A 25092-nucleotide genomic window follows, 5' to 3' on the forward strand; every position below is an offset into this window, starting at 1 on the left:
TATTCTGACTACGAGAATCCATGGTACAACTAATAGTACCTAAATCGCATTCTTTTTTACCTTGTCCCACTACACATCACACACACTTTGTAAATTACGCAGTAACAATCTACTTACACATTCTCTAACCACATGTTTATTTTTAAATGAACAACTATCTCCACGATGCTCAGTTCGCTTTCGGCTGGTTTTTCATTCATTCATTCAATTCATTTCTATAGTTAATTAGGTAGTATCATAATGTACTCGGTAGTGAAACGGACGTTCGTCGTGTTCGCGGCATTATTATCAGTGCTAGTGATCGAATCGCGATGTTCAAATATTCTCGGTGTGTTTCCATTCGGAATAAAAAGTCATTACATCATGTTTCAATCCATTATGACGGAATTGGCTAGACGAGGACATAACGTAACAGTGATCAACGCGTTCCCAAAAAACTCACCACAGATCAACTTCACCGACATAGATGTACAGGAGTGCTCCGATGTGGCAGATTTATTCGATATAGATGTCTCGTACCAGTTCCATAATCCTTTCTCCCAAATCAATCTAATGGTTTCAGAAGGCGTCCGGATGTTCGAAGCCGGTACCATGTTCGGATGCGAATCGATGAAACGATTTCTAAACGAGGACAATTCCTTCGATTTGATCATCACTGAATTATTTAACGGCGATGTGACTTTGGGATTGGTGGATAAGTTCAAAGCACCTCATATCGCGTTCTGTGCTGGCCCCATTTACCCATGGGGAGCTGATCGTATGGGTAATCCAAGTAATCCTTCTTATATTCCATACCCTCATACGGATGAAGCTTTTGATAGATTCCATCCGACGTTCTATCAAAGACTGTACAATACTATTTGTTACGTGTTGGCCGAAACGACGTATTTTTATTATTCCTATAGTGCCGAAGCATTGACCAGAAAAGCTCTCGGTTCTGATTTACCACCACTCGAAGAAATAGCCAAGAATACGAGTTTAATATTATCGTTTTCGCATTTCAGTCTTAATGCTCCCATTGCTCTGGTTCCAGGAGTTATCGAAGTAGCTGGAGTACAAATCCAGAAGGCGAAACCTTTACCTAAGGTGGGTATAAGTGCCGAAGCATTGAAAGTACAGTAATGTAGGTACTTATTAGGCTATACCTACACCTTATGGCCCTGATTTAATTTGTACGTTACATATGTATGCTTATCAGGATTTTCAAAAGTTTATCGACGAGTCCGAGCACGGAATTATATACTTTTGTATGGGATCTCTACTAAAACTTGAAAATATGCCGGAATCAAAACTAGCTGCTTTAATCAGAGCTTTTAGCAAACTGCCTCAGAGAGTTATATGGAAATGGGACGGGCATCTGCCAGGAAAAACCGATCGAATTTTCACCGCTAAATGGATGCCTCAACGAGATATACTGGGTGAGTATGAGATAATGAATAAATCATGTTGAATAGGTATAGGTACCTGTTCATGTTTGAGGTTCTGAATATTTGGTCTGGAAATTAGGCAATCCAAACAGAACTATAATGCATGAATGCTTATTGGAGGTCTTTAGAATAGAAAGGGGAAATTAATTCTATGAGCTTACTGAAGTGGTGCTTTCATTATTTTAACGTACTAGGTGAGGTATCGTAGGTAATTCATAAGACAGGTAGAAAACTGGAATATGTTTCTCACCAAATGACTTTTGAAAATATGGAAAAGTTTTGTACTTTCCTAAAAGTTATTATATCAACGAGATTGTTTAAGAACATTTTTTTTTGATGAATATTGTTGTACATTTTTTAGTTAACTAGGGCTAAAACGGTATTTTTTTTTTTGGTTGATAAATTAGCCATTTATTTGTAATTGTTGGTAAATTCAAGGAAATTTTTTGGTACCTCTACCTACCTTACAATTAGGTTCTAAAAACCGTACGTTTTTTCAAAATTGAAATCTTACACTTGGAATATACTTAAGAATGTCAAGATGACATAATATTTTTGGTATTATCAAATACCTCCCCCTCAATGGGAGCCAAACGGTTCAAATGGTTGCTATACTAAAATATTTTATGGTTGTATTCCAATTCTTGAAGAAAAAAATTTGAGAGAGGGGGTGTAAAAATTCCAAAAAATTGGTTGTGGGGCATATCTCAGCTCCAATGTTATCAAAGCAGTTCAGAATTTTAATTTTCTATTTAAAGTTAAAAGTTAAGAATAAAAAACTTTTTTTTTTTCAAAAAAATTGTATGCTGATTTTATGTTTTTCCTCCAAAACTTGGGCCCTTAAAATCAAAATTGGCCCTTTACTTACCACATTTTTCAGAAATTTTTTGTAAAAAATTGATGAACTTCATTGGTAAATAACGGGTAATTTTTGGTAATTTACAGGTGGTAATTTTTGGAAAATGATTGGTAATTTTTAATAAATTAGGTACTTACAGCAAGGTTGAGATTTTTGATAATTTGTCAAAATTTGTTGTGAATTAGGTACCTACCAGTTATTTTTGGTAAATTACTGGTAAATACTAAACATTTTTTATAAGTCGTTGGGAATTTTTTTTTGTTAAATTACTAATGAATTTTATTGGTAAATTACTATTAGGTAACGTAATTTTAGGTAACTTACAAAGATTTTTTTGGTAAATCAACGATAAATAAAATACCTGATAATTTTTGATACCTTAATTACTGGTAATTTCTGGCTATTTGTAGTTACAAGGAATTTTCGGTAAATTACCAGTAAATTTTATTAGCTAGTAAATACGTACCTACCTGGTAATTTTATGGCGACTTATACAGAATTTTTGGTACTTACAAGTTAAGTTTACAAAGTGAATTTTAGCTTTCCAACTGCTTTTTATGAATTTTAAGTTTCTAAAATCTGTCGGAGGCTCTAGGAATTTTCGAAAAGTCGCTGGAGGCTCCAAAATGACTTGAACCAACCTGTAGTCGACTTGATAGCGTATTAAAATTGGAGTACAGAGTGAATTTTGGATTTCCAACTCGTGTTTGGTAAATTTTTATGAAAATTTCGACCATTGAAATATCTGCTGGAGGCTCCAGTAATTTGCAAAAAGTCACTGGAGGCTCCAAAAAAACTTGAAATCTACTTGCAGTTGACTCCCCAGCGTGCAGCGTGTTGAAATTAGTTTACGGAATAAATTTTAGCTTTCCAACTGCTTTTGATGAAATTTTGTGGAAATTCCAAGTTTCAAAAATCTGCTGGAGGCTCCAGAACTGCTCAAAATGGTTTGAAACAGTTTCTAATCGATTTAGCAGGTTGAAAATAACATAAATCCCAAATTTCATCCTTCTGGGTCAAATTTTAGTTCAATCACTTAAGTATCTCCGACCCTTAATTTCGGCGATATAGCCGAAAAACATGGGTTGACAGAGGTTAATGACCTCTTGCGAGGGTGACAGACAAGTTGCAGTGTGCAACTTTGGTCAAAATATTTTCGGGTCTACAGTAAATCGAGTTCACGTTTTAAATTGCCGATTTTCATTTTTAAAAACAATTTTCATAAAATTGACAACTTTACGCCCTCCTTAGTAAGGGTGAAATCGCCATTTTGGGAAAAGCTGAACTGGTCATGCTGGTTGTAAATTTAGCGTTGAACAATTTCTGTTAGAACATTTTTCCTCTCCCTCTCGGATCCTTCATGTTGGCGATACAGCCGAAAAACCTGTTGACCTCTTGCGAGGGTAGCCGGCAAGTTGCGGGGTGCAACTTTTGATGGGTTGTTTTAGAGACCAATCTGAACAAATGATGTGCAATTCAGCTTTCCCCTAATTTTTCCGAGGGTTGACTAAAAATTTTGATAAAATGACGGTACTATGAAAGAAAATTTTGAAACAAATTGCTCAACGAAAGATATAATATCAGTAAATTTTCGCAAATCCAAGCTTGCCCACTTTTCTAGAAATCAAAACAAAATAGGTAAAAAAAAATTGATCAAATTGAGGTAGAAATCTAAAATACAGTTTGTACTCTTATTTTCAACCGCATAAATCAATTGGTAGGTAGGTAATAATTTTCAGCTGCTCAGAAGCTTTCTGAAGATTTAAAAATTTTTTAGTGTTTGAAAAAAAAATTAAAAATAGAATTTCAATTTTTAATAACTTGGATTGTCTGTCTTTTCGATCGATTCAAGCATAACTTTTCAAAATGTTGGCTAAGCTATGAAATAAAAGGAGGTATATTCTCCACCTACTACGTATGTATATAATTAATACAGGATGATTTTCATTTTACAGCTCATCCGAAAGTGAAACTATTCATAGGCCACGGCGGAGCTCTGGGTTTAAACGAAGCCGTCTACGAGGGAGTTCCAATTCTGGGCATTCCAATATTTGCCGATCAAACCACAAATCTGAGAGTATTGCAAGCTTACGGAGCAGCTGAAATCCTCCAGTATACAGATATCAATAACGATACAGTACTTGCTAAAATCAGACAAGTCTTACAACCTGAGTAAGTCAATCTACCTCTTTCAAAAATGACTCCTCAAGTTCACCAAAATACGAGTGAGTATTTCATTACGACTCTCTTGTTCACAGGTATTCGATAAATATGAAAAAAGTATCCGAAATATATAAAGATAGACCAATGTCTGCGATGGATACTGCAGTGTACTGGATCGAATACGTCATACGACATAATGGAGCTCATCATTTACGTACAGCTGCTGTGCATTTACCCCTTTATCAATACTTACTTTTAGACGTAATTGCGTTCCTATTGACTGTTATTTTTGGTGGGATATTCTTGACGTATTACGTTTTGAAGAAATTCTTTTCCTGTTTCACTCGAAAACCGTCTTCTGATTCTAAAAAACAGAAATCGAAAAAAAATAAGTAGGTCAGTAATGTACGATTGTGATTTAATTTTTTCACATTTTTATTTCAAAGATTTCGAATACAGGCAATTAGGTTACCTAATCAAAACAGGAAGCTGAAATTTAGTCAATATCCTATTTTTTAAAACCTTTTTTGGTTTAATTAGGACCACTTAGGTGGGCCTTTCTGGAGCCTTTAGAAAAATTTATGATTTTTTAAAAATCCATTCGGAAGTAGAATGTTTAAAACACGAACCTAGACCAAATTTCAAATCTCCTCCTAAAATTGATCAATGCCAAGACCTTCCAATTAGAAAAAATGAGGAAGGTTTCATAAAATTAGTTAAAAACTCACAGGGTAAAAATTAAATCATATGAATGACGATGCTCAGCCCTTCCCCCCCTCCCGGCCATTCTTTCTAAAGCCCAATCAATCTGAAAAAAATCCTTCAAGAGGAAAAAGTTGCAATTTAGAAAAAAAATGAAAACAAGAATACTTCGCAAAATTTATGGGTACTTAAATGAGAAGTTAAACAAATATGTGGCAGAAGGTCAACTCATTGCGGTTTTAGAAAATCTTAATGCATACTGCTGAAAAAGTATCTGTAAAAACCTTATCAGTGCTTATCTCACGTAAGGTTTATCTTTTACGCGGACGTTTATGATGTTTAATTACTACTAAAAAAATTGAAAATAGACCATAAGTTAACGAAAACAACCTTAACCTTGAATGTTATTAACACTTTAAATTTAACAATTCGCAATCATTTAAAATTTTTCAATTCATTTGAGCCCAGTTTAATAAAAAACTGCTTGAGGCAACGACGCGATCGAAATGTACAAGTGCACGCGATACGTAATATTGTTGTTGCTATTCTCGTCATCATCGTTATGTGCCAATATTCTGGGACTTTTTCCAGCCAAATTCAAAAGTCACTACATCGTGATAGATTCGGTAATGACGGAATTGGCCAAACGTGGACATAATGTAACGGTAGTTAACGCGTTTCCAAAATCTCGCCCTATGGGTAATTTTACCGATATCGATGTAAGTGCTTGTGATCAATTACCAGACGATGTTTTCTCTATGGACGAAGCGTACAAAGAATTCAACACTATTCACGGACTAGGAATTTTGTTCGAATTGGCTGCATTTTTCGAACCCCTGATCGCATGCGAAAGTGTACAGCAGCTGTTACGATCCGATCAATCGTTCGATTTAATCATAACTGAGATCTTTCATACGGACGTGATGCTCGCATTGACGGATAAATTCAAAGCACCTCATATGGCTTTTGTGATGAACCCGCTGTTTCCTTGGGCCGCTGAAAGGATAGGCAATCCTTGGAATCCGAGTTACATAAGCCTTCCATTCACTGATTACCCGATGGATCAGAAAAATCCAACATTTAGTCAACGATTTTGGAACACGGTGTATAGCTTTTACGGTGCATACAAACATTACGAAACTAACCTGCAGAATGAGAAAATGGCCAGAAAATATTTCAATAACAAGATACCGCTCAGCGAAATCGCTAAGAATACCAGTTTGATTCTGTCGTTCTCGCATTTTAGCTTCAATGGACCCGTTCCACTGTTACCAAATGTTATCGAAATCGGTGGCGTGCAGATAAGACCAGCAAAACCGTTACCCGAGGTAAGAAGTTTTTGATTTTTGCATGTTTGCGTTTTGGAGAATCTTCTTGAAAATTTCATTAGAGAGAACAGTCGAATTTTATAGTCGTGCATCCCCCCCCCCAATTTCAAGAGGAAATTCATCAATTCACCATAAAAAATACAAAAAACCCACTTGGTGACTTCGGGTGAATCTGCCACCAAGAAGTCACCAGAATTTACCAAAAAGTCACCAGAATTCAACAAGAAGTCACCAGACATTCAAAAAATTTTCAAAGGCCATAAGGACATTCTCGTGATATTTTCACCAACAATTCGCCATAAAAAAGACAATAAACCCTTTTTGGTGACTTCTGGCGAATCTGTCACCAAAAAGTCGCTGGAATTCACCAATAGAACTCACCAGACATTCAAAATATTTTTCAAAGGTCATGAGGACATTCTGGTGATTTTTTCATCATAAATTCATCTGAAAAAAGTTAAACTGCCACTTGGTGACTTCTGGCGAATCTGTCACCAAGAAGTCACCAATTAACCGAGGAGCCACCAGACAGACGTTCAAAATCATTTTCAAAGGTCATACGGACGTGAGGGTGGTTTTCACACCAACAATTCACCATAAAAAAGACATCAAACCCACTTGGTGACTTCTGGTGAATTTGTCACCAAAAAGTCACCAGAATTCATCAAGGACTCACCAGACATTCAAAAAAAATTTCAAAGGCCATGAGGACATTACAGTGGCGTTTTCTCCAAGGATAACCAGACGTTCGAAAAAATTTTCAAAGACCATGAGGACATTCAAAAAAAGTTTTGATAGGAATTTCTGATTTTCTACTGAAATTTTAACCCACTTTGTGACTTTGATGGGTCATATTATTATGTACTTTTCCCCCGAAAATCTCAAAAATCACAACTCAAGTTTCGAGCTCAAATTTTTTCAAAACTGCTCAGAAAAGTATTGATAGGCACTTTTGAATTTCTGCTGAAATTTCAGTACATTTTGATAGGTTACAGGACCTTTTTTCAAAAATCCCAAAAATCATAATCTCATTAAAAAGCCTTAAAATTTTTCAATACTTCTTTAAAAGAGTATAGGTATTGAAAGAAAATCTTGACTTTCTGCTGAAATTCCAACCCATTTTGTTAAGTTGAAGGGCACTTTCCCAAAAATCCCAAAAAACCTTGAATAATTTTAGGCTCAGAATGTTATAAAATTTCTCAAAAAGATTTTGATAGAAAGTTCTAGTTTTCAGCTGAGATTTCAAACCGTTTTGATAGGTCACATGACATTTTTTCCGAAATACTGAAAATCATGATCTCATTTTGGCCTCAAAATTCTTCGAAACTCTCAAAAAAAAAGTGTTGACAGGAGTTTTTTATTTTCTTCCAAAATTTTAGTCCATTTTAAAAAATCGTTTGATCCCCAGCTCTTTTAAAAACTTTGAAAATCATGACTGATTTCAGGCTCAACATGTTTTAAAATTGCTCAAAAAATTGTTTGATTGAAATTTTTGATGTTTTTCCAAAATTTTAAACCATTTGGATGGTCACGTGACACCCTTTCCGAAAATCCTAAAAATATACAAGTACCTACCAAGTTTAGGGCTCAAAATTCTTCAAAACTGCTTAAAAAAAGTTTTGAAATCAAAGTTTGATTTTTTACTGTCATTTTGTGAACCATTTTGATAGGTTTCATTTCATTGCAGTTTTTCAAAAATGTCAAAAATCATGATGTAATTTGAAATTTTTTAAAACTGCTAAAAACTGTTGATAGAAAATTTCAGTATTCTTCTAAAATTATAACCCTTTTTGAAAAGTTGCATGGCATTTTTTTCAAAAACCTCGAAAATCGTCACCAATTTTAGCTTTAGCTTCAAAATTCTTCCATAATTACTCAAAAAAATTGATAGAAATTTTTGATTTTAATCCATTTTGATGAGCAAACGCCATTTCATCAAAAACCATGATATGATTTTGGCTTAAAATTTCTTCAAAACTGCTAAAAAAAATGTTGATAGAAGTTTTTGAATTCCTTCCAGAATTTTAACTCATTTTGAAAGTTCATGCAACATTTTTTCATGAATCCCAAAAATCATGACCTCTAAAATTATCATTTGCATTTCTCTGAAATTTTAAGATTCCAAAAATCAACCGAATTTAACGCTACAAGCTGAAAAAAATTGATGTGAATTGTTGATTTTTTGAAAAAATTTCAACCCATTAGCCCAATTTGACAAGTCCCATGAGACTTTTTCAGAAATTCCAAAAATCTCGACCTCATAATTAATTGTTTTCTTTTTTCTAAAGTTCACAAATTGGTCAAAAATTCACTTTTGAACTTACATGACTCCTGAGATTTCACAATAACCAGCTTCCTGGAGAAAATTGAAAAATCGGCGGAAGCTTCAAACTTACCTCAAAACTACTAGTTGTTGATATGTAAAAGTTTCAAAATCACCCTTAAACAGCCTTTTGTTATTTTTTTTAATTTTCAAAATTTCGTCAAAATGAACTTGAAAAAATCTGAAATTAAGGTAACGGACGTTTTAGGACATGCTCTCTCGGATTAGCCTGATTTTGTTCAAACCGAAGAGTGTGACGAGTTCAACAAAATTCCTTTATAAGCATATCAAAGTTTTTTCAAAAAAAAACTCCTCAACGAAATGAGCAAAAAAAATAGGGACTCAAATGTTCAAAAAAAAAAAAAAAGTCCAAAAACCCAAAATCTGCGACTAGGCAGCTCCAGCTACCACCATCTTGTGATAATCTCAAGTCACGAGAGGTTGAATTAACGTCACTCGTGTTCATTTTGATTACAGGATATTCAAAAATTCATCGACGAATCCGAACACGGAGTTATTTACTTTAGTATGGGATCTTTGCTTAGGATGGACACTTTCCCTGATCATAAACGAATTGCATTCTTCAACGCGTTCGCCAAAGTACCTCAAAGAGTCATATGGAAGTGGGGAAAAAGTCACTTTCCACACGAATCTAATAAGATTCTCGTCAAGTCGTGGTTGCCACAGAGAGATATATTGGGTAAGCAAATAAAATAGGTACCTATGACCTTACCTACCTTGATTCATATTCAAATCAAAATTTTTGGAAAATATGAACTCGGCCATCTTACATGAAAAAATTCATCGTTGTCATAAAAGTAAAATCATACCTAATTTGATAAAAAATATTCCCATTTTTCAGCCCATCCAAAAGTGAAACTTTTCATAGGCCATGGCGGAGCTCTGGGTTTAAACGAAGCCATCTACGAGAAAGTTCCTGTTCTAGGCATACCGATGTATTCTGATCAAACGACCAATTTACACGCATTACAATCCCAAGGAGTAGCTGAAATCCTCCACTACACAGATATTGATAACGACACAGTTCTTGCTAAAATTAAGCAAGTCTTACAGCCAGAGTAAGTTTGAACAATTTCTTCAGAGCAGACTTATAAACAATTTTAAGTTGACTGATGAGTTTTTTTATTTATTCACAGATACTCGATTAATATGAAAAAAGTATCAGAAATATTTAAAGATAGACCTATGTCTGCAATGGATACTGCGATTTACTGGATCGAATACGTGATACGGCATAAGGGAGCTCCTCATTTACGCTCAGCTGTTGCAGATTTACATTATTATCAATACTTACTTCTAGACGTTATCGCTTTTCTTCTTCTTGTCATCTTTGGTGGAATATTTTTGGCGTACTACGTTATGAAGAAATTCTTATCATTTTTCAATCCGATACCATCTTCTGACTCTAGAAAGAAAAATGTTAAAAAATACCAATAGATAAGGTAGGAGTAGTACGATTGAATTTATTTTTTGAAATCTCGTTTCTTTCATTTTTTTTCCTAGTCATTTTAGCTCTGTTTTGAAAACGAGATTAGAAGTAGGTATTATTTCGAAAATTGATGAATTTTGGTATCATTTATTTTTTTTTCAACACCAGAATTATGATAAGGTAGGTATAGAAAATTTCAGGAGTTCTTTTTTTTATTTTTTTTTAAATACCCGGATTTAAAAATTGACTTTCTGTTTTTTTTTTTATTTTTTTAAATTAGGTACCTACCTTGTAGATTTTTTGGAAAGAAATACATATCTTGAAATGAGAATTTTCATGAAAAGTGACGAGCCTTCCTCACGTGTTCTTTTTTAAGCCCTCTTTTTTTACCGTGAGGTATTTTTTGGAGGAGGGGAGGGGAGGAGAATTTCCCTTTTCGAGTCTAATCCTAGGTGTCTACTTCACGTTGTAAAAATGTCTATCACTGGTTCGACCTCGGCTTATCGTCGATTCGAAAAAGGAAAAAAATGTGGTTTCCAAACATTTGTACAATTTGAGTACATTGATCGATGCGATAAAAATGAAGTTTTGTTGATACATTTATCACCGAACACAAAACACCTCGCGAGTATGTACCTACGTTCACGTCGATAATTTAGCTATTTTACGATTTTTACTGGCACTCTTTATACGTGTACTTTTCATATACCGTACCTATCTCTAGGCTATTATTTCTTATACAGATTGCATATTGAAGTTTTGCGTTGGACAAAAACGTATTATTTTTTTCAAAATCATAATTTCAAAACAATGGGTAACATTTCATCATTATTTCTTATTTCTGCTGGTGAATCCAGCAAACACCACGCATTGTTTTATTTACTTCGGTATCATTTTTCGATTTCCAACCTATAACGCCTGGTTATCTAATCCTTGAAACCAGCCAATAGTGACGTTTACCACGCACACGTCGACGATGACCAATAATTATTATCAGTTTGGGTACTTTTTTTTTTTTCTTTAAACGAAGAAAGTTAACGCTGAAAGGAAAAAGTTCTGAATATGGTTTCCTTTTCTGTCACTTCTATTACGTTGGTAATGTCCAATAATTAATACGGTTTATTAGTTTTCCATTTCAAGTGCTCTTTTGTATAGAAAAAAAATCATTTATTTTTCGCCAGCACCGTTGCGTTATTCGTAGTTATTTTAACGTAATTTAATTTATTTTTAAAATTTTTAATTGGTGAAAATACAACAAGCAAAAAGTGATATTTCTGTGATTCGATAAGTTTAATACAAATTAAGTGCACTGTAAATATAAATTATATCGATTTTATTTGAAAAAGTGTTAAATGGTTTTATTGGCGATCAGAAGAATTACGAACAGTATTATTTCCAGATTTGATAGGACGTTTACTTGGCATTATTGGATATTGGACACGAACGGTTAGTTATCAATTTTTAAAACTCATGTTCAAGTAGGTAACAGATAGTTTGGTTGGGTAGGTAAAAGTACTTCGTTTCTGGTTTGGGTAATAGTACATATCATATTCTCCAAAAGAAATAGCCTATTAGGGATTTGACCATAAAGATTGCTTTAAAATCTTCATCTTGACTGAAGTATCAGTCCATGATGAAACTTATTCATATCTAAGTAGGTATTCGAATTTTTTATCGAGCAGCGAGGACTGAAAAAGTACATATATAGTATCAAACCAGGAATAATTGAGCACTGAGCACCGGTGGAAGGTTTTTCTGCGAATCATTCGTCCGAGAAGCAAACCAGCTCATCACTATTTGGAATTAAGTTGTGCTGATCTCTATTTTCTTCTATCAGGACATTGAACAAACAACCTCAACTAATATGAGTAGGATACCTTGAAGGTACGTTATAGATGCTTGTGGCGATGTGGCCCATAGAAAATCAAAAATTTCCACCAAATGATAATCCTCGTGTATAACAAGGTCTATTTTAAAATATTGTTATCGCCTATGTGGCCCTAACCTAACTTGAGTGGGAATAAAAGGATACAAATAATCATTTTATCAATAATCTAGTTCATCTTTTGATTCTCTTCTTATGATTAAAAAAAAATCAGCCTTGAAGCAATGCTTACTCATCAATTTTTTACCTATCATCCCCCCTTTCTTGTCTGGGGAAATAAATAATATTTCAGAAGACATCGCAAGCAATTTTCACCAAATGTTTAGCATCATTGAGATGTTCCTTATGCATCAACTTCGAAAAAATTTCGTCTCACCAGCTGCAATGCCTGAGTTCGTTTCTTGAAAGAGATGAGTGACCTTGAAAATTTTCAATTTTCCAAATGGAAAGTTTGTTCACAATTTTGAAATTTCATTGCTGTCAACGGAAAATTACTGGGGAGGTTTCCAATTTTAACTTCAAATCTGAAGACTTTTTTTTACATCTGAGATTTTCTGATATGAAATAAATGTACCTATACTTACCTACTTCATGAAATTTCTACATCTCCTTCGTTTTTCATAGAGATAGGAAGTGGTGAATGTTTTTCGGAAGAAATGTCTGATAAGAAAATAATAATGATGAAAATTAGAACTTACTTCCATATTTTCAATTTTTGATGCTCTTTTCAACATTCTTTGACAGATTCATTTCCAGAAGAAGTTTTTTCTCCAACATGGAGGAATCATACCAGAAGACGTTTTTATCTATATTATCAGTATATGGAAGGCTTTGGAGCGGCGTGAAAGCGGTTGAATTAGATTCGGGGGGGGGGGGGGGGGCGGAGGAAGCTTCACTTTGAAGGATAGGATATTTTTGATTTCGAATTTCCTCTTAAATTCAACAGTAATTTCAAATTGACGTCATGGAAAGTGATTTGCTAAAAATTATCAAAATTCCACCTAGAAAAAAATGTTTACAGAATTTTTTCTAGTTCAAAACTCTAATTATATGTAGCATTAAAACTAAACTGATGTACTTCTGATTTTAAATTTTTTGTGCAATAAATTTCACATCGTTGCCTTTTTTAGAGGAAGAGGGAACAAGTTGAAATCAGAGCCATATTCAAGTATTTTCCACTCCAGGCAAACATTTTCTGGCCACCCCCTCCCCCTCTCAAAACAAACGGATACGGCAATTAGATAGCCAAAATTTTTTTGGACCGGACAAAAAAATCGAAAGAATGTAAAAAGTACACCCGTACAACTAAATTTTAGATATGGTGATTCATTTTAAAATTTTTAGTAGGTAAATTTTTAAATATTTCAAAATTTAACCTAATTTTGATGGAAAACTCAAAATTTGATCAAATCAAGGTGGAATATTGATATTTGATGCAGATCATATTCATTTTTGACCTCTCCATTAATTGCATGAGTGATGAGGGTTTCGAGCTCTTCTATAGAGCTTCCAGCAGATTTGTGCAGGTTTTTATTTAGCTGTAAAAATGTTGAATTTCATTTTGGCCTTTATCATCAATTGTTCTAAAAATTCAAAAATCTAAAAATTTGCGGGAGGGTTCCAAAGGGGATAGGACTAGAATCGCATTTCAGCTTTCTACTTTAATTTTATGAAATCTTGATATTTTTCATGGAAAATAAACAATAGATAAATATTTTTGAATTTATAAAAATTGATCAATAATCAAAAAATGAAATTCAGCACCTAAAATTTGGATCAGTGAAACGTCAGTCGAAACACTTCTCCTCAAGTAAGTAAGAGAAGCCACAGCATTGCCAATTTCTGCATGCAATAAAAAAAAATCCACACATTCTTGGGGGAAAAAATTGAAGTTGGCAAACTTCTTTTTAATAAGTACCTACGTACCTATGTATGAGTTTTTCTATTTCCAAAAAATTACGTAAAATAGAAGAAAACTTATGGAAGATCATGAGCCCTCAAACCGATACAATTTTTAGCATTTTTTCTCAATGTTCTGTTGCTTTTAAATTCTGCTTTTACATTTCACACATAACTTTAAAATCTCCACTGAAAAGGTAAAAACTTATTTGGGCAGCTGAAAAGTAGGTTCATAGCTACATTCTTTTAATTTTCATAGAGCGAATAAATGAATTTTCCCAGACCCCAGACTACTCTAGTGTTATCTTCTTGATGATAAAAAAAAAAAAAAAAAAAAAATAGTGTCAGGAATCTTTTCCCTCTTCCATTCTATTAGAATAGGGAAAAGTTTCATTCAAAAAATACCATTCAGAATTTTAACATTTTTCAATTGAACCTATTTAATATTTATGTATGTACCTAGCTGGTATCTTTTAGTAGAAAATGCCCATTAAAGAATTTAAGGTTACAAAAAATTCAAGAAAAATGTGCAAATTTGTAGGTACCTAATTTTTTTAGGGTGGGTATTAAGAAAAAAACACTTGAAATGTGAAGTTCAGTTCTACAGCGTAAAAATAGGAAATTTAGTAGAAAATTTTGATCACCCTCCTCCCCTCTCCTCCTAATATTAAGTATCTATATCTTACCTAGATGAGAAAAAGTCTTCAAATTAGCTAAAATTCCGAACAGTCAAGATGATCATTGAAAACATGGAATTTTTAGGTCTTTCTCTGGAAAGAGACCATATTTAGAACTGAATTTTTTCCAATTTGTGAAGGTTTTCAAATTTTGGCTGTATTAACACAATAAATCAATCGAGCCATCAAAATTCGTCTCAAAATCAATAAAATCGTTGAATATTTCAATTTTGAATAATCCTCACAGAATTTTAATTTTCAGTCGGTAATTCAATTAAAAATCCAGCCTCTTTAAGAAGCAGAATTGTGGTATTTTTCAAGATCATGCCCTTTAAAAACTACTCAAACCTTCAATTTTTGAAAATGATGCAATTTCAATTCTCAATACCAAATATGTACTTACAAAATTGATCTTGACATTGTTCCTAATGGTCACATATCGAGCACAAATAGATATATATTTATTTTCTGATTCTCCCCTGTCCATTTTTCTTATCGATGGTAAAACTTTGTAACGCCTCACTCTTCACCCTTGGATTTTCTTTTTCTTTCACATACCTATTTTGCTTGAAAAAAAAAAACAGGGTCGAATCGTCCACCATTCAAGCCATAACCTTTCACACAACGTTGCCAATTTGACTCGACCGACATTTTCACCCTCCCCCTTTCCTCCTGGTGCGGCATCAGCATTCTGAAATTTCCATATCTTTTCGAACCCGCCAAAAAGCTTTGAAGGTCAGACTTCCGGTGCGGAATGGTTCAATATGAGTGATTTCAAGAAAGCGGGACAATGTTAGCTTGAAACATGGTCATAATTTCAGCCGAGTTGATAACATGAAATAGTCGTTTCTTTTCCCCTGATATTTTCACACCCACCATAGTCCATACTTGAAAGAAAATGTTTCCAATAATCGAATGGTCAATGACAATATTTTCAAGGCGATAAGCGAGCTTGCTCGGTGTGTTTGGCTTTTCGGATATAGGTACCTATGGTTTAGTTTTTAGTAGGTATTTTTCCCGAACGCTCGCGTACCTACCTATAATGAAATGAGGTGAACCTATTTTACAAAACGTTTTTAAATAAACTTCGTTTAATAATGAGTATTTTTTTATGATGACGAAGGTATAAATAGTGCGTTATTTGAAATATTACTTAATTAATGAATATTTTACAACACACGATAAACCAATATTCTAATACCATTTTCGTACATTTAGTTTGTTTAGGTGCAGGCGAATCGCACATGAAAAATGCGTATTTTGATGCTGACTATGCTCGCAATAATTGCTTTAAACGTTGAACAAACCACCAGCGCTAACATCTTGGCATTGTTTCCATACCCTTTGAAAAGTCATTTCATCATGTTCGACGCTTTACTCGTAGAATTAGCTAAACGAGGCCATAACGTAACCGTAGTCAACACGTTTCCGAAGAAAGTACCAGTACAGAATTACAGCGACGTTGACGTCAGCTCGTGCTTCGAACTGCCATCGATACGATTCGAACTAGAGCGAGCTTTCTCCTATCATTCATCCCTGCTGCGAGATCTCTTCTCGTACGTCGAAGCCTACGATGACATACTGAAATGCGAACCGATGGCCAACCTGATGAACACCAATGACACTTACGATCTCATCATCACCGAGATCTTCTCCTCAGATGCGATGCTGGCGTACGTGCATCAGTTCAAAATACCCTTTATATCATTTTGTTCGACGCCTTTGCTGACCTGGGCTTCGGACCGAGTCGGTATACCGGATAACCCATCCTATATATCGTTCAGCTATAACGACAAACCACTCGATACGATGGGTTCGAGCTTCTTTCAAAGACTGTACAATACTTACGCTTACGTACTATCCAGACTAAAATATAAACTTTTATCGGAATTCAAAACCAATAAAATCGTCCGCAAGCATTTCGGAGAAGACACGCCCGATTTGGAAGAGATCTCAAAAAACACTAGTTTAATATTTACCTTCAGCCATTACAGTATCAACTCGCCCAGGCCGATGGTTCCCGGTGTCGTTGAAGTGGGTGGGATACAGATCAAAGAACCGTCTCCTTTGCCTCCGGTAAGTCCATTACTGGCTATATACTTAGTGGCTGGGATCAGCGAAACGGTATTTTGTAAATATGGAAATAACGAGTTAATACATAAATGCATTAATTACCAACGTGTACCTATATATTGCATGTGATAGGACATTCAAAAGTTCATGGACGAGGCCGAGCACGGTGTGATTTATTTCTGCCTTGGCTCTCTACTGCAAGCAAAGACAATGCCGGTTGAGAAACGTAACGCGTTCATTTATGCTTTCTCGAAGATACCCCAAAGGGTGCTATGGAAATACGAAGAGGATGACTTGCCTGGTAAACCTGATAATGTCATGATACGCAAATGGATGCCTCAAAGGGATATCTTGGGTAAGTGCCAAGTGCCAATTGATATCAGAATTGCCCAAAAGCAAATTTAGATTTTTTTCTGCTCTCATTCTACTTACTGTCTCAAAAAATGTTTTGTATACGAGAAAATGGTACCTATTTTATTCTTAAATTTTCCTCAAATCCAATAATAATGGTTCCAGGAACTCAATAAAATTAAAAAAAAAAAAAAACGAAAAAAATGTTGATAGGAAGGTAAATAATTTTCAAATTTCAATTTCAGATTTATTTCAAACATTTCTTTTCCCAGAAATAATTCTCCCTCAAGCTGTCGATCGGCCTCTCAAGTAGTCCCCCAAGTAATTTAGGTCCCCTAAACTTTTCTTCGCCCCGAACATGTAAAAATTCAAAGAATAAAAACAGTTGACTGATTTTCTTTCAGCTTTTAATCCCCCCCTCAGAATCCTTCTAAATGAACTCTTTTCCAGAAAAAACCTTTCCTCACTCCCTCATAGTATAACTTTGGTCTCTTCGTACAAAGCCTTACAAAGTTTAAACGAGTAGATCCAAGTTTTTCAAAAATGTTTCTATAGGTAAGTACGAGGTGTTAGAATTTGAAAACGAGACTTTTGCTATTGCGCGAGTTGTAGTTACATTAGAACAACGGACGAGGTCTCATTTGAAAAAGGAGTGAATTTTCTATTACTGTACAAAATTTCAAGTTGATTGGATGATTTTTGCTTGTTTTACAGCCTATCAAAGTTGGCAACTTTTTTACCCTCGTCGTGAAAATGAGTGTTGCAAATTTTTTCTTGAAGGAATTTTTGCCTCCTCAAGACATCTCAGTGCCTCCTCAGCATTTCTAATCCCCAGATTCAATTCCTAGTAACCTTTACTTCGTTCTCAGAAAGTTTTTACCTGAAAATCAAAATTCATTTCATTATTGAGCATGACTGAAGAGCCTCCACTCAAATTTTGAGGAAGCTGCCTCTGAATAAGGCAGATTTTTGAAGGGCGTTTTGGAGAATAATTGTGGGTCATTCTGTTGAAGGATGACTACGCTGAAGATATTTGAGGTCAATCTCCTCCAAAAATTATTTTACACTCACTTCAGAGGGCGTTTCCTCACAACCATTAGGAAACGATTTCCCCATGACCTACTTTTTGTGAGGTTTTGATTGAGTGAGCTTCCTCCCACAGTTCCTTATCTCTTTTAAACATCATTTTTGACTTTTTTGGACTTCCACCACTCCTCTAATTCACAGTCGCCTCTCCCTGAATCAAAGACCCTCCTCAAGACTTCCTCAAAGTTTCACGACCGACTCTAAGGAGGATGTTCACTTCAAGCAGCTGTAAAACACGCAAAAATCATTCAATCAACTTGAAATTTTGTACAGTAATAGAAAATCCACTCCTTTTTCAAATGAGACCTCGTCCGTTGCTCTAATGTAACTACAACTCGCGCAATGGCAAAAGTCTCGTTTTCAAATTGTCAAACCTCGTATGTAGCCTACCTCTGCGCTACAATTTCTTTATTAATCCCACTTTCAACCCCCCTCCCGTTTTCCAAATCCAAACAATGTTTTTCGTAACATATGCATTTTATAAGAGAATACTTAATTATTCTTTGTTTTCCTACACATAAAATTTGTTTTGATTTTGAAAAGGGAATTACAATGGGACAAAACTGCTCAAACAACTAGTTGAAGAAGAATATTCTCCTTGAAAATAGGGTTATTCAGAGGAATTCTAACATAGACGTTTAGAATTCTTCAAAACTTTCTTCTATTTCATCATAAAAATGGGTACCATAGATATTTAAAGCGGTTTCAATTCTGGGTACAAATTTAAAATTAAAAAAAAAATTGGAGGGGGTTGTGAGTATGTACGATTTTAAGAGCTACAATTTTCCATGAATTTAAAGGAAAACAACAATTTTAAGACGTGGAAGCAAAAAAAAAAAAAAAAAAAACTGAAAAAAATCCTCACAAATATAGAGGAGAACAACGTCTGTATTGAGTGGTCCACAAGTAAAAGAAATTGGTAATTCATTCGAAAATTTGAGGGTTTCTATTGGGTTTTGAATTTTCCAAAATACAAATAGTTCATAAATTAGGTATATCATACAAACAGGCATTTTTGTATTTTCTTCCTGGGGAGGGGGGCGCTGCATTGAAGTTGCAAGTCCCTAATTTTCATACCCTCCTCTCCCTGCCACTATGTGTTAAGAAAAAAGTCAAAGTACATTCATAAATTATTTTTTATTGTTTAAAAAAATATTTTTGGAAATATAAAAAAGTAATTTTCTATTTAATTTAAGCACAAGGTAAGTATAGTAGGTACCTACCTACTAAGGTACAAACTTAGAGGCTAAATTTCAGATATAGGAGTAGAGCAGTTATGTGGCAACCTTCAATTTTGACCTAATAGAAAAATTTCAATTTTTTGGAAAAGTTACTAATTTAAAAAAAAAATGTCTTCATTTCTTTAGAGTTGATGGTAATTTTTCGATATTTTCAAACTTTCCTTTGGGAAGACAGCGTCCCTCCGCGTCCCCCCCACAAAAAATCCCTGCCTACAATGATTTATTTTTCAAAAAACAACATCTTTGATATGGGCTCATCCAAAGACAGAAAAGTTGCTAAAAAATACTTTTGAAATTCGGTCGAAAATGATAAAAAGGTACCATTTTACGAGGTCATAAACCATACCTAATACTTAAATGGATAACTTGTTTAAACTTCAATCCCAAAGAGGAGGGGGGGCTAATTTTTAAAAAATTGGTCATATTTCTCTTTCGTGAATTTTGACTTTAGGTACTAGGTACTCGGGGAAGGCAGTGGTAGAAACCTTAGAGGGAATCAATCGGAAAACTGAGGCCATTGTTCGTGTTCAACATCTCCAAAAACATGTCAGTCCTATTTTCAAACCTTCAAAATCATTGCAAATGGTTTCGAACCGTTTTGAGCTGCTCTAGTCTCTGGAGTATCCTGTAGATTTTTAAAAGCTTGAATTCCCATAGAATTTCATCCAATAAAATTGGAAAAGATATTTAGGTTAAAATAGAGGTAAAAAGCTGAAATTCTGATACGTCACCTGCTCCAATTTTATTAGCTTATTCTCAAATATTTTTTTTTTGCTGAAATTTTGACTCAAAGTACTTTGAAAATCCGCAATTTACAAAACATGGCTGCAGGAGGCTCTAGAAACGGTTTGAAACCATCTAAAATCGACCCACAGTGTTGAAATTAGTAGTTGAAAGCAAACGTTAATTTTTCAACTCCATTGGATAAAATTTTGTAAGAAATTTCAACTTCCTTTCAAAAATCCGTTGAAGGCTCTAAGACTGCTCAAAACGATCCGAAATCATTTTTACAATCAATTCGAAGGCCAAAAATAGAGTACAAACCCAATCAACTTTGTAAGTCAATATGACGAAATTTTGACTTTTTTCGCATTTTGGCACTTTGATTTTCAAAAATTTACAAAAAAATCAAAAAAATAATGCACTTATGCCCCTGAAATTTTGGTAGGTAAACATTTCTATAAAATGAAAAAAATGTAAAAAAAAGTAAAACATAATGAAAAAAAAAATAAGCTAACAAAACGACGATGAAATCGAGAATCGGAAAACGTTTTGGGAGATAATTAGAAAGAACTCTGTAGATTTTTTCTGCTTTACTTTTCCCTCATTTGAGCCACTGACCCGATCTGAGCCTGGTAAAGTTCAATTACTCTTCATATGGCACTCAAGCGTACTAGATAATTTTATTGTAGTGTTTCTTAAACTGATGAAAAAATTGCACGAAGTTTAGGTTTGCCAGTTTCAAATTTTCTGATTTATCCTCATACTTTCTTCTTCTTCTTCTTTTTTTTTTTTTTTAAATTGTCAACGTCGATGAAAACAGAAATTCTAAATAATATTTTTCATGATTGATTTATTTTTGAGAAATGATCATTTTTTTGGGTAAAGTTAGTCATATAGGTACCTACTGGTACATATATTTGCCTTTGAGCAGGAGGGGGAGTAATTTTCGAAAAAAAAATCAATCATAGGTATGTACTTATTACATCTCCAGAATCAATCAAATTTTGATTTAATTGTTGATTCATTTCATCAAATTCCATAAAATGGAGACACTCTGATGCTCAAAAAATTTTGGATCAATATAAGAAAATTCTAAAAGTGCATCACCAAGCAAAATTCCAAATGCAGCACTATATTTTTCAAATTTTGGTAAATTTTCCATTTGGAAAATTTAAAATCTTATAAAACATAAAAATTTGAACTCGTAATTATTTTATGATTATTAATTTTCCAATTTTCCACTTCCCTTCTCATAGGACTCAATTTTTAGGTACCTCTTTTTTATCAATCGAATGAAAATCCATTGAAATTATATCACTTCATCACATCAGACCACTTCCCTTCTAACTTCAAAGGCCACTCGATCCAATTTTGGAATTGGAAAAAATCAAAGGCAATAACTAAACCCACATACACCTCTTGACCTCAATTTACAAAAAAAAATCCCTCCTGCGCTAATTCCATACCCCTGAAAATCGTCCACGTTTCAAGGTATCCACTACCTACCTACTTGGTACACTTTCGGTTTCGCTGAACGTGCAAAATTCAATGTTAATTATCAAAATAGTAAAACGAAGCGCAGACGGCCGTTAACAGGAACTTACGTCACGACATGAAAGTGATAGATAACAGTAATCTTACATTAGGTATAGTTGAACGTTCAACACATATGTGTATTATAATGTATATGCACGTTAAGGTCACGTGTTTCCTACCTAGGTATAGGTAATTCCTCCATAATACTCCATATAGCGAAATGATAGTGATAGGAAAACCACCTCTGGATGATAAAAATCGACTATCGCCGACCATCCATTCGCAATTGAGCGGAACATAAAATCAGTGCAGTAGTTCGATATTTACATAATGTATATTTAAATCAAGTTCAACTACATAGATAGGTAGGTAGGCAGAAACAGAGAGGTATATGCAGCAGATGAAAACACGCTGTCAAGTCTAAGGACGAAATAATCATATGAAAGACGCTAATAATTGTATCTACGAGTAGTATGAATAATATGTACTTCAAGTACATCTTTCATGATGAGAGATTATTAACGCGGTTACTCTCGAGTAGGAAATGCGTAAGATATTTAAACAGGAAATTCGAACGAAGGAAATTTTTTGGTGCGATTACTTGCAATAATTTTTTTACGATGCGGCGTTGCCATTATTTGATGCAGACAAGAATTTTTTCAAAAAAAAAGTAGTTTGCTTCATTAGCATTCATGCATTTTTATAGCTTATGCAAATAAACCACGAGTTTTCTTGTTTTTACACCATTTCCTGTCCATTTTTATGATGCAACGTTGCCAACACTAGGTTCTCTACAAATTACTTGGTTGGAGTTCATTTTTTTAGAATTTTGCATATTTTTCTATGTCATTCCTGACACCAAAATAATTTTTTAAGGGTTCATCATTTGCCAATATATTTTAATCTCCACCAACAGTATGATCAAAAATTACCCCCTTATTCATTTTTGAGTTCAATCAGCAATCAGCAATGCGACGTTGTCAGTATTACATTTTAAATTATTAACAAACATTTGATGCTCCCTCCTTCAGACATAGGTAAATCGAATCGCCACCTACAGTATGTTCAAAAATTACCAATACCTTTGTTCAGTTTTGAATCCATTTAAGAATGCAAGATGCAACGTTGCCAATATTAGATTTTTTGTTACAAGTGTTCACAACTAGTAGCTCATTTGCGACGAACGAAACACTAATTTATATAAAGCTCCCTATTTCAGACACAGATTCAGATAAGTATTTGAATTGAATTTACAATGTGTCCAAAAATTACCGATAGAATCGTTCATTTTTGAACTCAATCAGGGATGCAATGTTGCCAATATTAGATTTTCAATTGGGTACTAACGACTATTTAAAGCTGCCGCCTTCAGATAAAGATAAACTTGATCTACATTTGTAGTAGGCCTATGCCCAAAAATTACTCACACATTCGTTCATTTTTGAACTCAATCAGGAGTGCGATGTTGCCAATATTAGATTTTCAATTAGGTAAGTAGAAGTACTAACAGCGATTTAAAGCTGCCGCCTTCAGTTGAAGATAAACTTGATCTCCATCTGCAGTACCTATGCCCAAAAATTACCCACACATTCGTTCATTTTTGAACTCAATCAGGAGTGCGATGTTGCCAATATTAGATTTTAAATTATAGGTACCTAGGTACTAATGACTATTCAGTATTCAAAGCTGCCACCTTCAGATAAAAATTAATTTGATCTCCATCTACAATATGCCCAAAAATTACCCACACATTCGTTCATTTTTAAGTCCAATCAGAAGTGCAACGTTGCCAATATTAGGCGGATTTCCAATCATTAACAAGAACTAGAATTTCGTCTGCCATGAACTATGCATTAATTTAAAGCCCTCTCCTCCATACACAATGTGTACATTCAGAACAGAATTATTAGCATATTTTTTAATTTTCTGTTTCCAGCTCACCCAAAAGTGAAATTATTTATCGCCCACGGGGGAGCCCTAGGTTTGAACGAAGCTGTCTACGAAGGAGTACCAATCTTGGGCATCCCTTTTTGGGTCGATCAAACCCTAAACATACATTCAGTTCAAGAATCTGGCGCTGGAGAAATGTTGGAATATCCAGATATCACCCCGGAAGTAGTTTTATTCAAAATTAATCAAGTCCTCAACGATAACAAGTACGTACCTAGACTTACCCATAATACACCTGATCAATATTTTAGACCATTTCCTAACCTTACCTTCCCCTCAGGTACAAAGACAACGCAAAGAAACTGTCAGCTATTTACCGAGATCGAGCATTGTCAGCAATGGACACCGCAGTTTACTGGACCGAATACGTAATCAGACATAAAGGAGCCGCTCACCTGAAACCAGTCACAGTCCAAATGCCTTGGTACCAATACCTACTTCTGGATATCTTGGCATTTTACGCATTAGCTTACTTCATGGTTAGAAGATTATACTACAAATGTTCTCGTGCGAAGAAAACAATGTACCAGAGCAGATTACAAAGGAGAAGAAACATGATGAACGGCCACGCCACCCAAGTTCATTAACATTTACCCACAACAGTAGACTACCTATTTATAAATTACCATCATCTGACTTACATAAGTTAGGTACACCAAACACATTTTGATCAAAAGTAGTGAATTTTTTTACAATCACTCCGGACTAATGGATTACTCACAAGGAGTATTTCTTTTTCGCAGCGTGGATCACCGAGTTGTTCGTAATACTCGCCGCTCCAGGTTGCGAAAACTACGCGCGTACAGGAATACTCCAATAAAATTAGTCTCCGGCTAGATTCTAAAATCATTCATTATATTATTTGAAACAGAAACGAGTAAAGAGATTATCGCACCGTAATAGGTACAGTTCTATTCTTTGCTCAAATACTCTTAATATGTTTTGTGTACTGCGAGAAAAAAAAGGTAGGTAATTGTTTCGATTCGTGTCCAATTTTAAAATGTCTAGGTTCGACTTGGTCGAAAGCGTAGGTCAGATTTCATTGATTCATTTGCGACACCTTATCAAAAACGTTTGAAAACTGAAAAAATAAACATGAATTTCTAATCTAGTGTTACATTTTTTGCTAAAATTTAGCGATACCTACAAGGTTGGTTAAAATGCAGACTTCTCAAGTTTGAGAACAACTGAGTTTTGGGGCACCTATTTGTATAAATAAGTAATCATCTTGAAGTTTTATCAATGAAAAAATTCAATTTTTCAATTTGAAGAAAAAATCAAAAAAATACTTACTAACATAACATGATTTGAATTTCAATGTTGAGTTTTTTTTTCTTTTTAATGCAGATCTGTTGAGTAAGTAGAGCTTTAATTTTATTTTTGTGGGTACCTATTTAATTTCATACTCGTTGGAATTTT

At 34.3% G+C, this 25092-nt stretch overlaps 3 protein-coding genes across 4 annotated transcripts; all 3 read left to right on the forward strand.

Moving 5' to 3' along the window:
• Positions 1–32: 32 nt before the first annotated feature.
• On the forward strand, positions 33–5546 carry LOC135842738 (UDP-glycosyltransferase UGT5-like). The gene is made up of 4 exons (XM_065360342.1): positions 33–1086; positions 1199–1418; positions 4242–4458; positions 4545–5546. The coding sequence occupies exons 1-4, from the start codon at positions 241–243 to the stop codon at positions 4843–4845; spliced, it is 1584 nt and encodes a 527-aa protein (XP_065216414.1). The 5' UTR covers positions 33–240; the 3' UTR covers positions 4846–5546.
• LOC135842740 (UDP-glycosyltransferase UGT5-like) lies at positions 4867–11597 on the forward strand. The gene is made up of 4 exons (XM_065360345.1): positions 4867–6479; positions 9280–9502; positions 9665–9881; positions 9960–11597. The coding sequence occupies exons 1-4, from the start codon at positions 5658–5660 to the stop codon at positions 10258–10260; spliced, it is 1563 nt and encodes a 520-aa protein (XP_065216417.1). The 5' UTR covers positions 4867–5657; the 3' UTR covers positions 10261–11597.
• On the forward strand, positions 11563–24861 carry LOC135842739 (UDP-glycosyltransferase UGT5-like). 2 transcript variants are annotated; one of them, XM_065360344.1, is made up of 5 exons: positions 11563–11698; positions 15932–16789; positions 16919–17141; positions 23660–23879; positions 23954–24861. In XM_065360344.1, exons 2-5 carry the CDS (start codon positions 15965–15967, stop codon positions 24258–24260), a joined length of 1575 nt encoding a protein of 524 aa, XP_065216416.1. In that variant the 5' UTR covers positions 11563–11698; positions 15932–15964; the 3' UTR covers positions 24261–24861. The 2 variants fall into 2 exon arrangements, with proteins under 2 accessions (XP_065216416.1, XP_065216415.1); XM_065360343.1 differs by lacking the exon at positions 11563–11698 and adding an exon at positions 15683–15836.
• The last annotated feature ends 231 nt before the right edge of the window (positions 24862–25092 follow it).

The sequence above is a fragment of the Planococcus citri genome, chromosome 4, assembly GCF_950023065.1.
Source record: "Planococcus citri chromosome 4, ihPlaCitr1.1, whole genome shotgun sequence".
In the NCBI taxonomy this organism is placed as follows: Eukaryota; Metazoa; Arthropoda; class Insecta; order Hemiptera; family Pseudococcidae; genus Planococcus; species Planococcus citri.

Excerpts from the sequence above, each read along its gene's own strand:
- LOC135842738 (XM_065360342.1), top strand. The coding sequence starts at position 241 with ATGTACTCGGTAGTGAAACGGACGTTCGTCGTGTTCGCGGCATTATTA. Across the intron at positions 1,419-4,241 it reads GCCTCAACGAGATATACTGG|CTCATCCGAAAGTGAAACTA; the intron begins GTGAGTATGAGA and ends TTCATTTTACAG. Across the intron at positions 4,459-4,544 it reads AGACAAGTCTTACAACCTGA|GTATTCGATAAATATGAAAA; the intron begins GTAAGTCAATCT and ends TCTTGTTCACAG.
- LOC135842739 (XM_065360344.1), top strand. The coding sequence starts at position 15,965 with ATGCGTATTTTGATGCTGACTATGCTCGCAATAATTGCTTTAAACGTT. Across the intron at positions 16,790-16,918 it reads AACCGTCTCCTTTGCCTCCG|GACATTCAAAAGTTCATGGA; the intron begins GTAAGTCCATTA and ends TGCATGTGATAG. Across the intron at positions 23,880-23,953 it reads CAAGTCCTCAACGATAACAA|GTACAAAGACAACGCAAAGA; the intron begins GTACGTACCTAG and ends CCTTCCCCTCAG.
- LOC135842740 (XM_065360345.1), top strand. The coding sequence starts at position 5,658 with ATGTACAAGTGCACGCGATACGTAATATTGTTGTTGCTATTCTCGTCA. Across the intron at positions 9,503-9,664 it reads GCCACAGAGAGATATATTGG|CCCATCCAAAAGTGAAACTT; the intron begins GTAAGCAAATAA and ends CCCATTTTTCAG. Across the intron at positions 9,882-9,959 it reads AAGCAAGTCTTACAGCCAGA|ATACTCGATTAATATGAAAA; the intron begins GTAAGTTTGAAC and ends ATTTATTCACAG.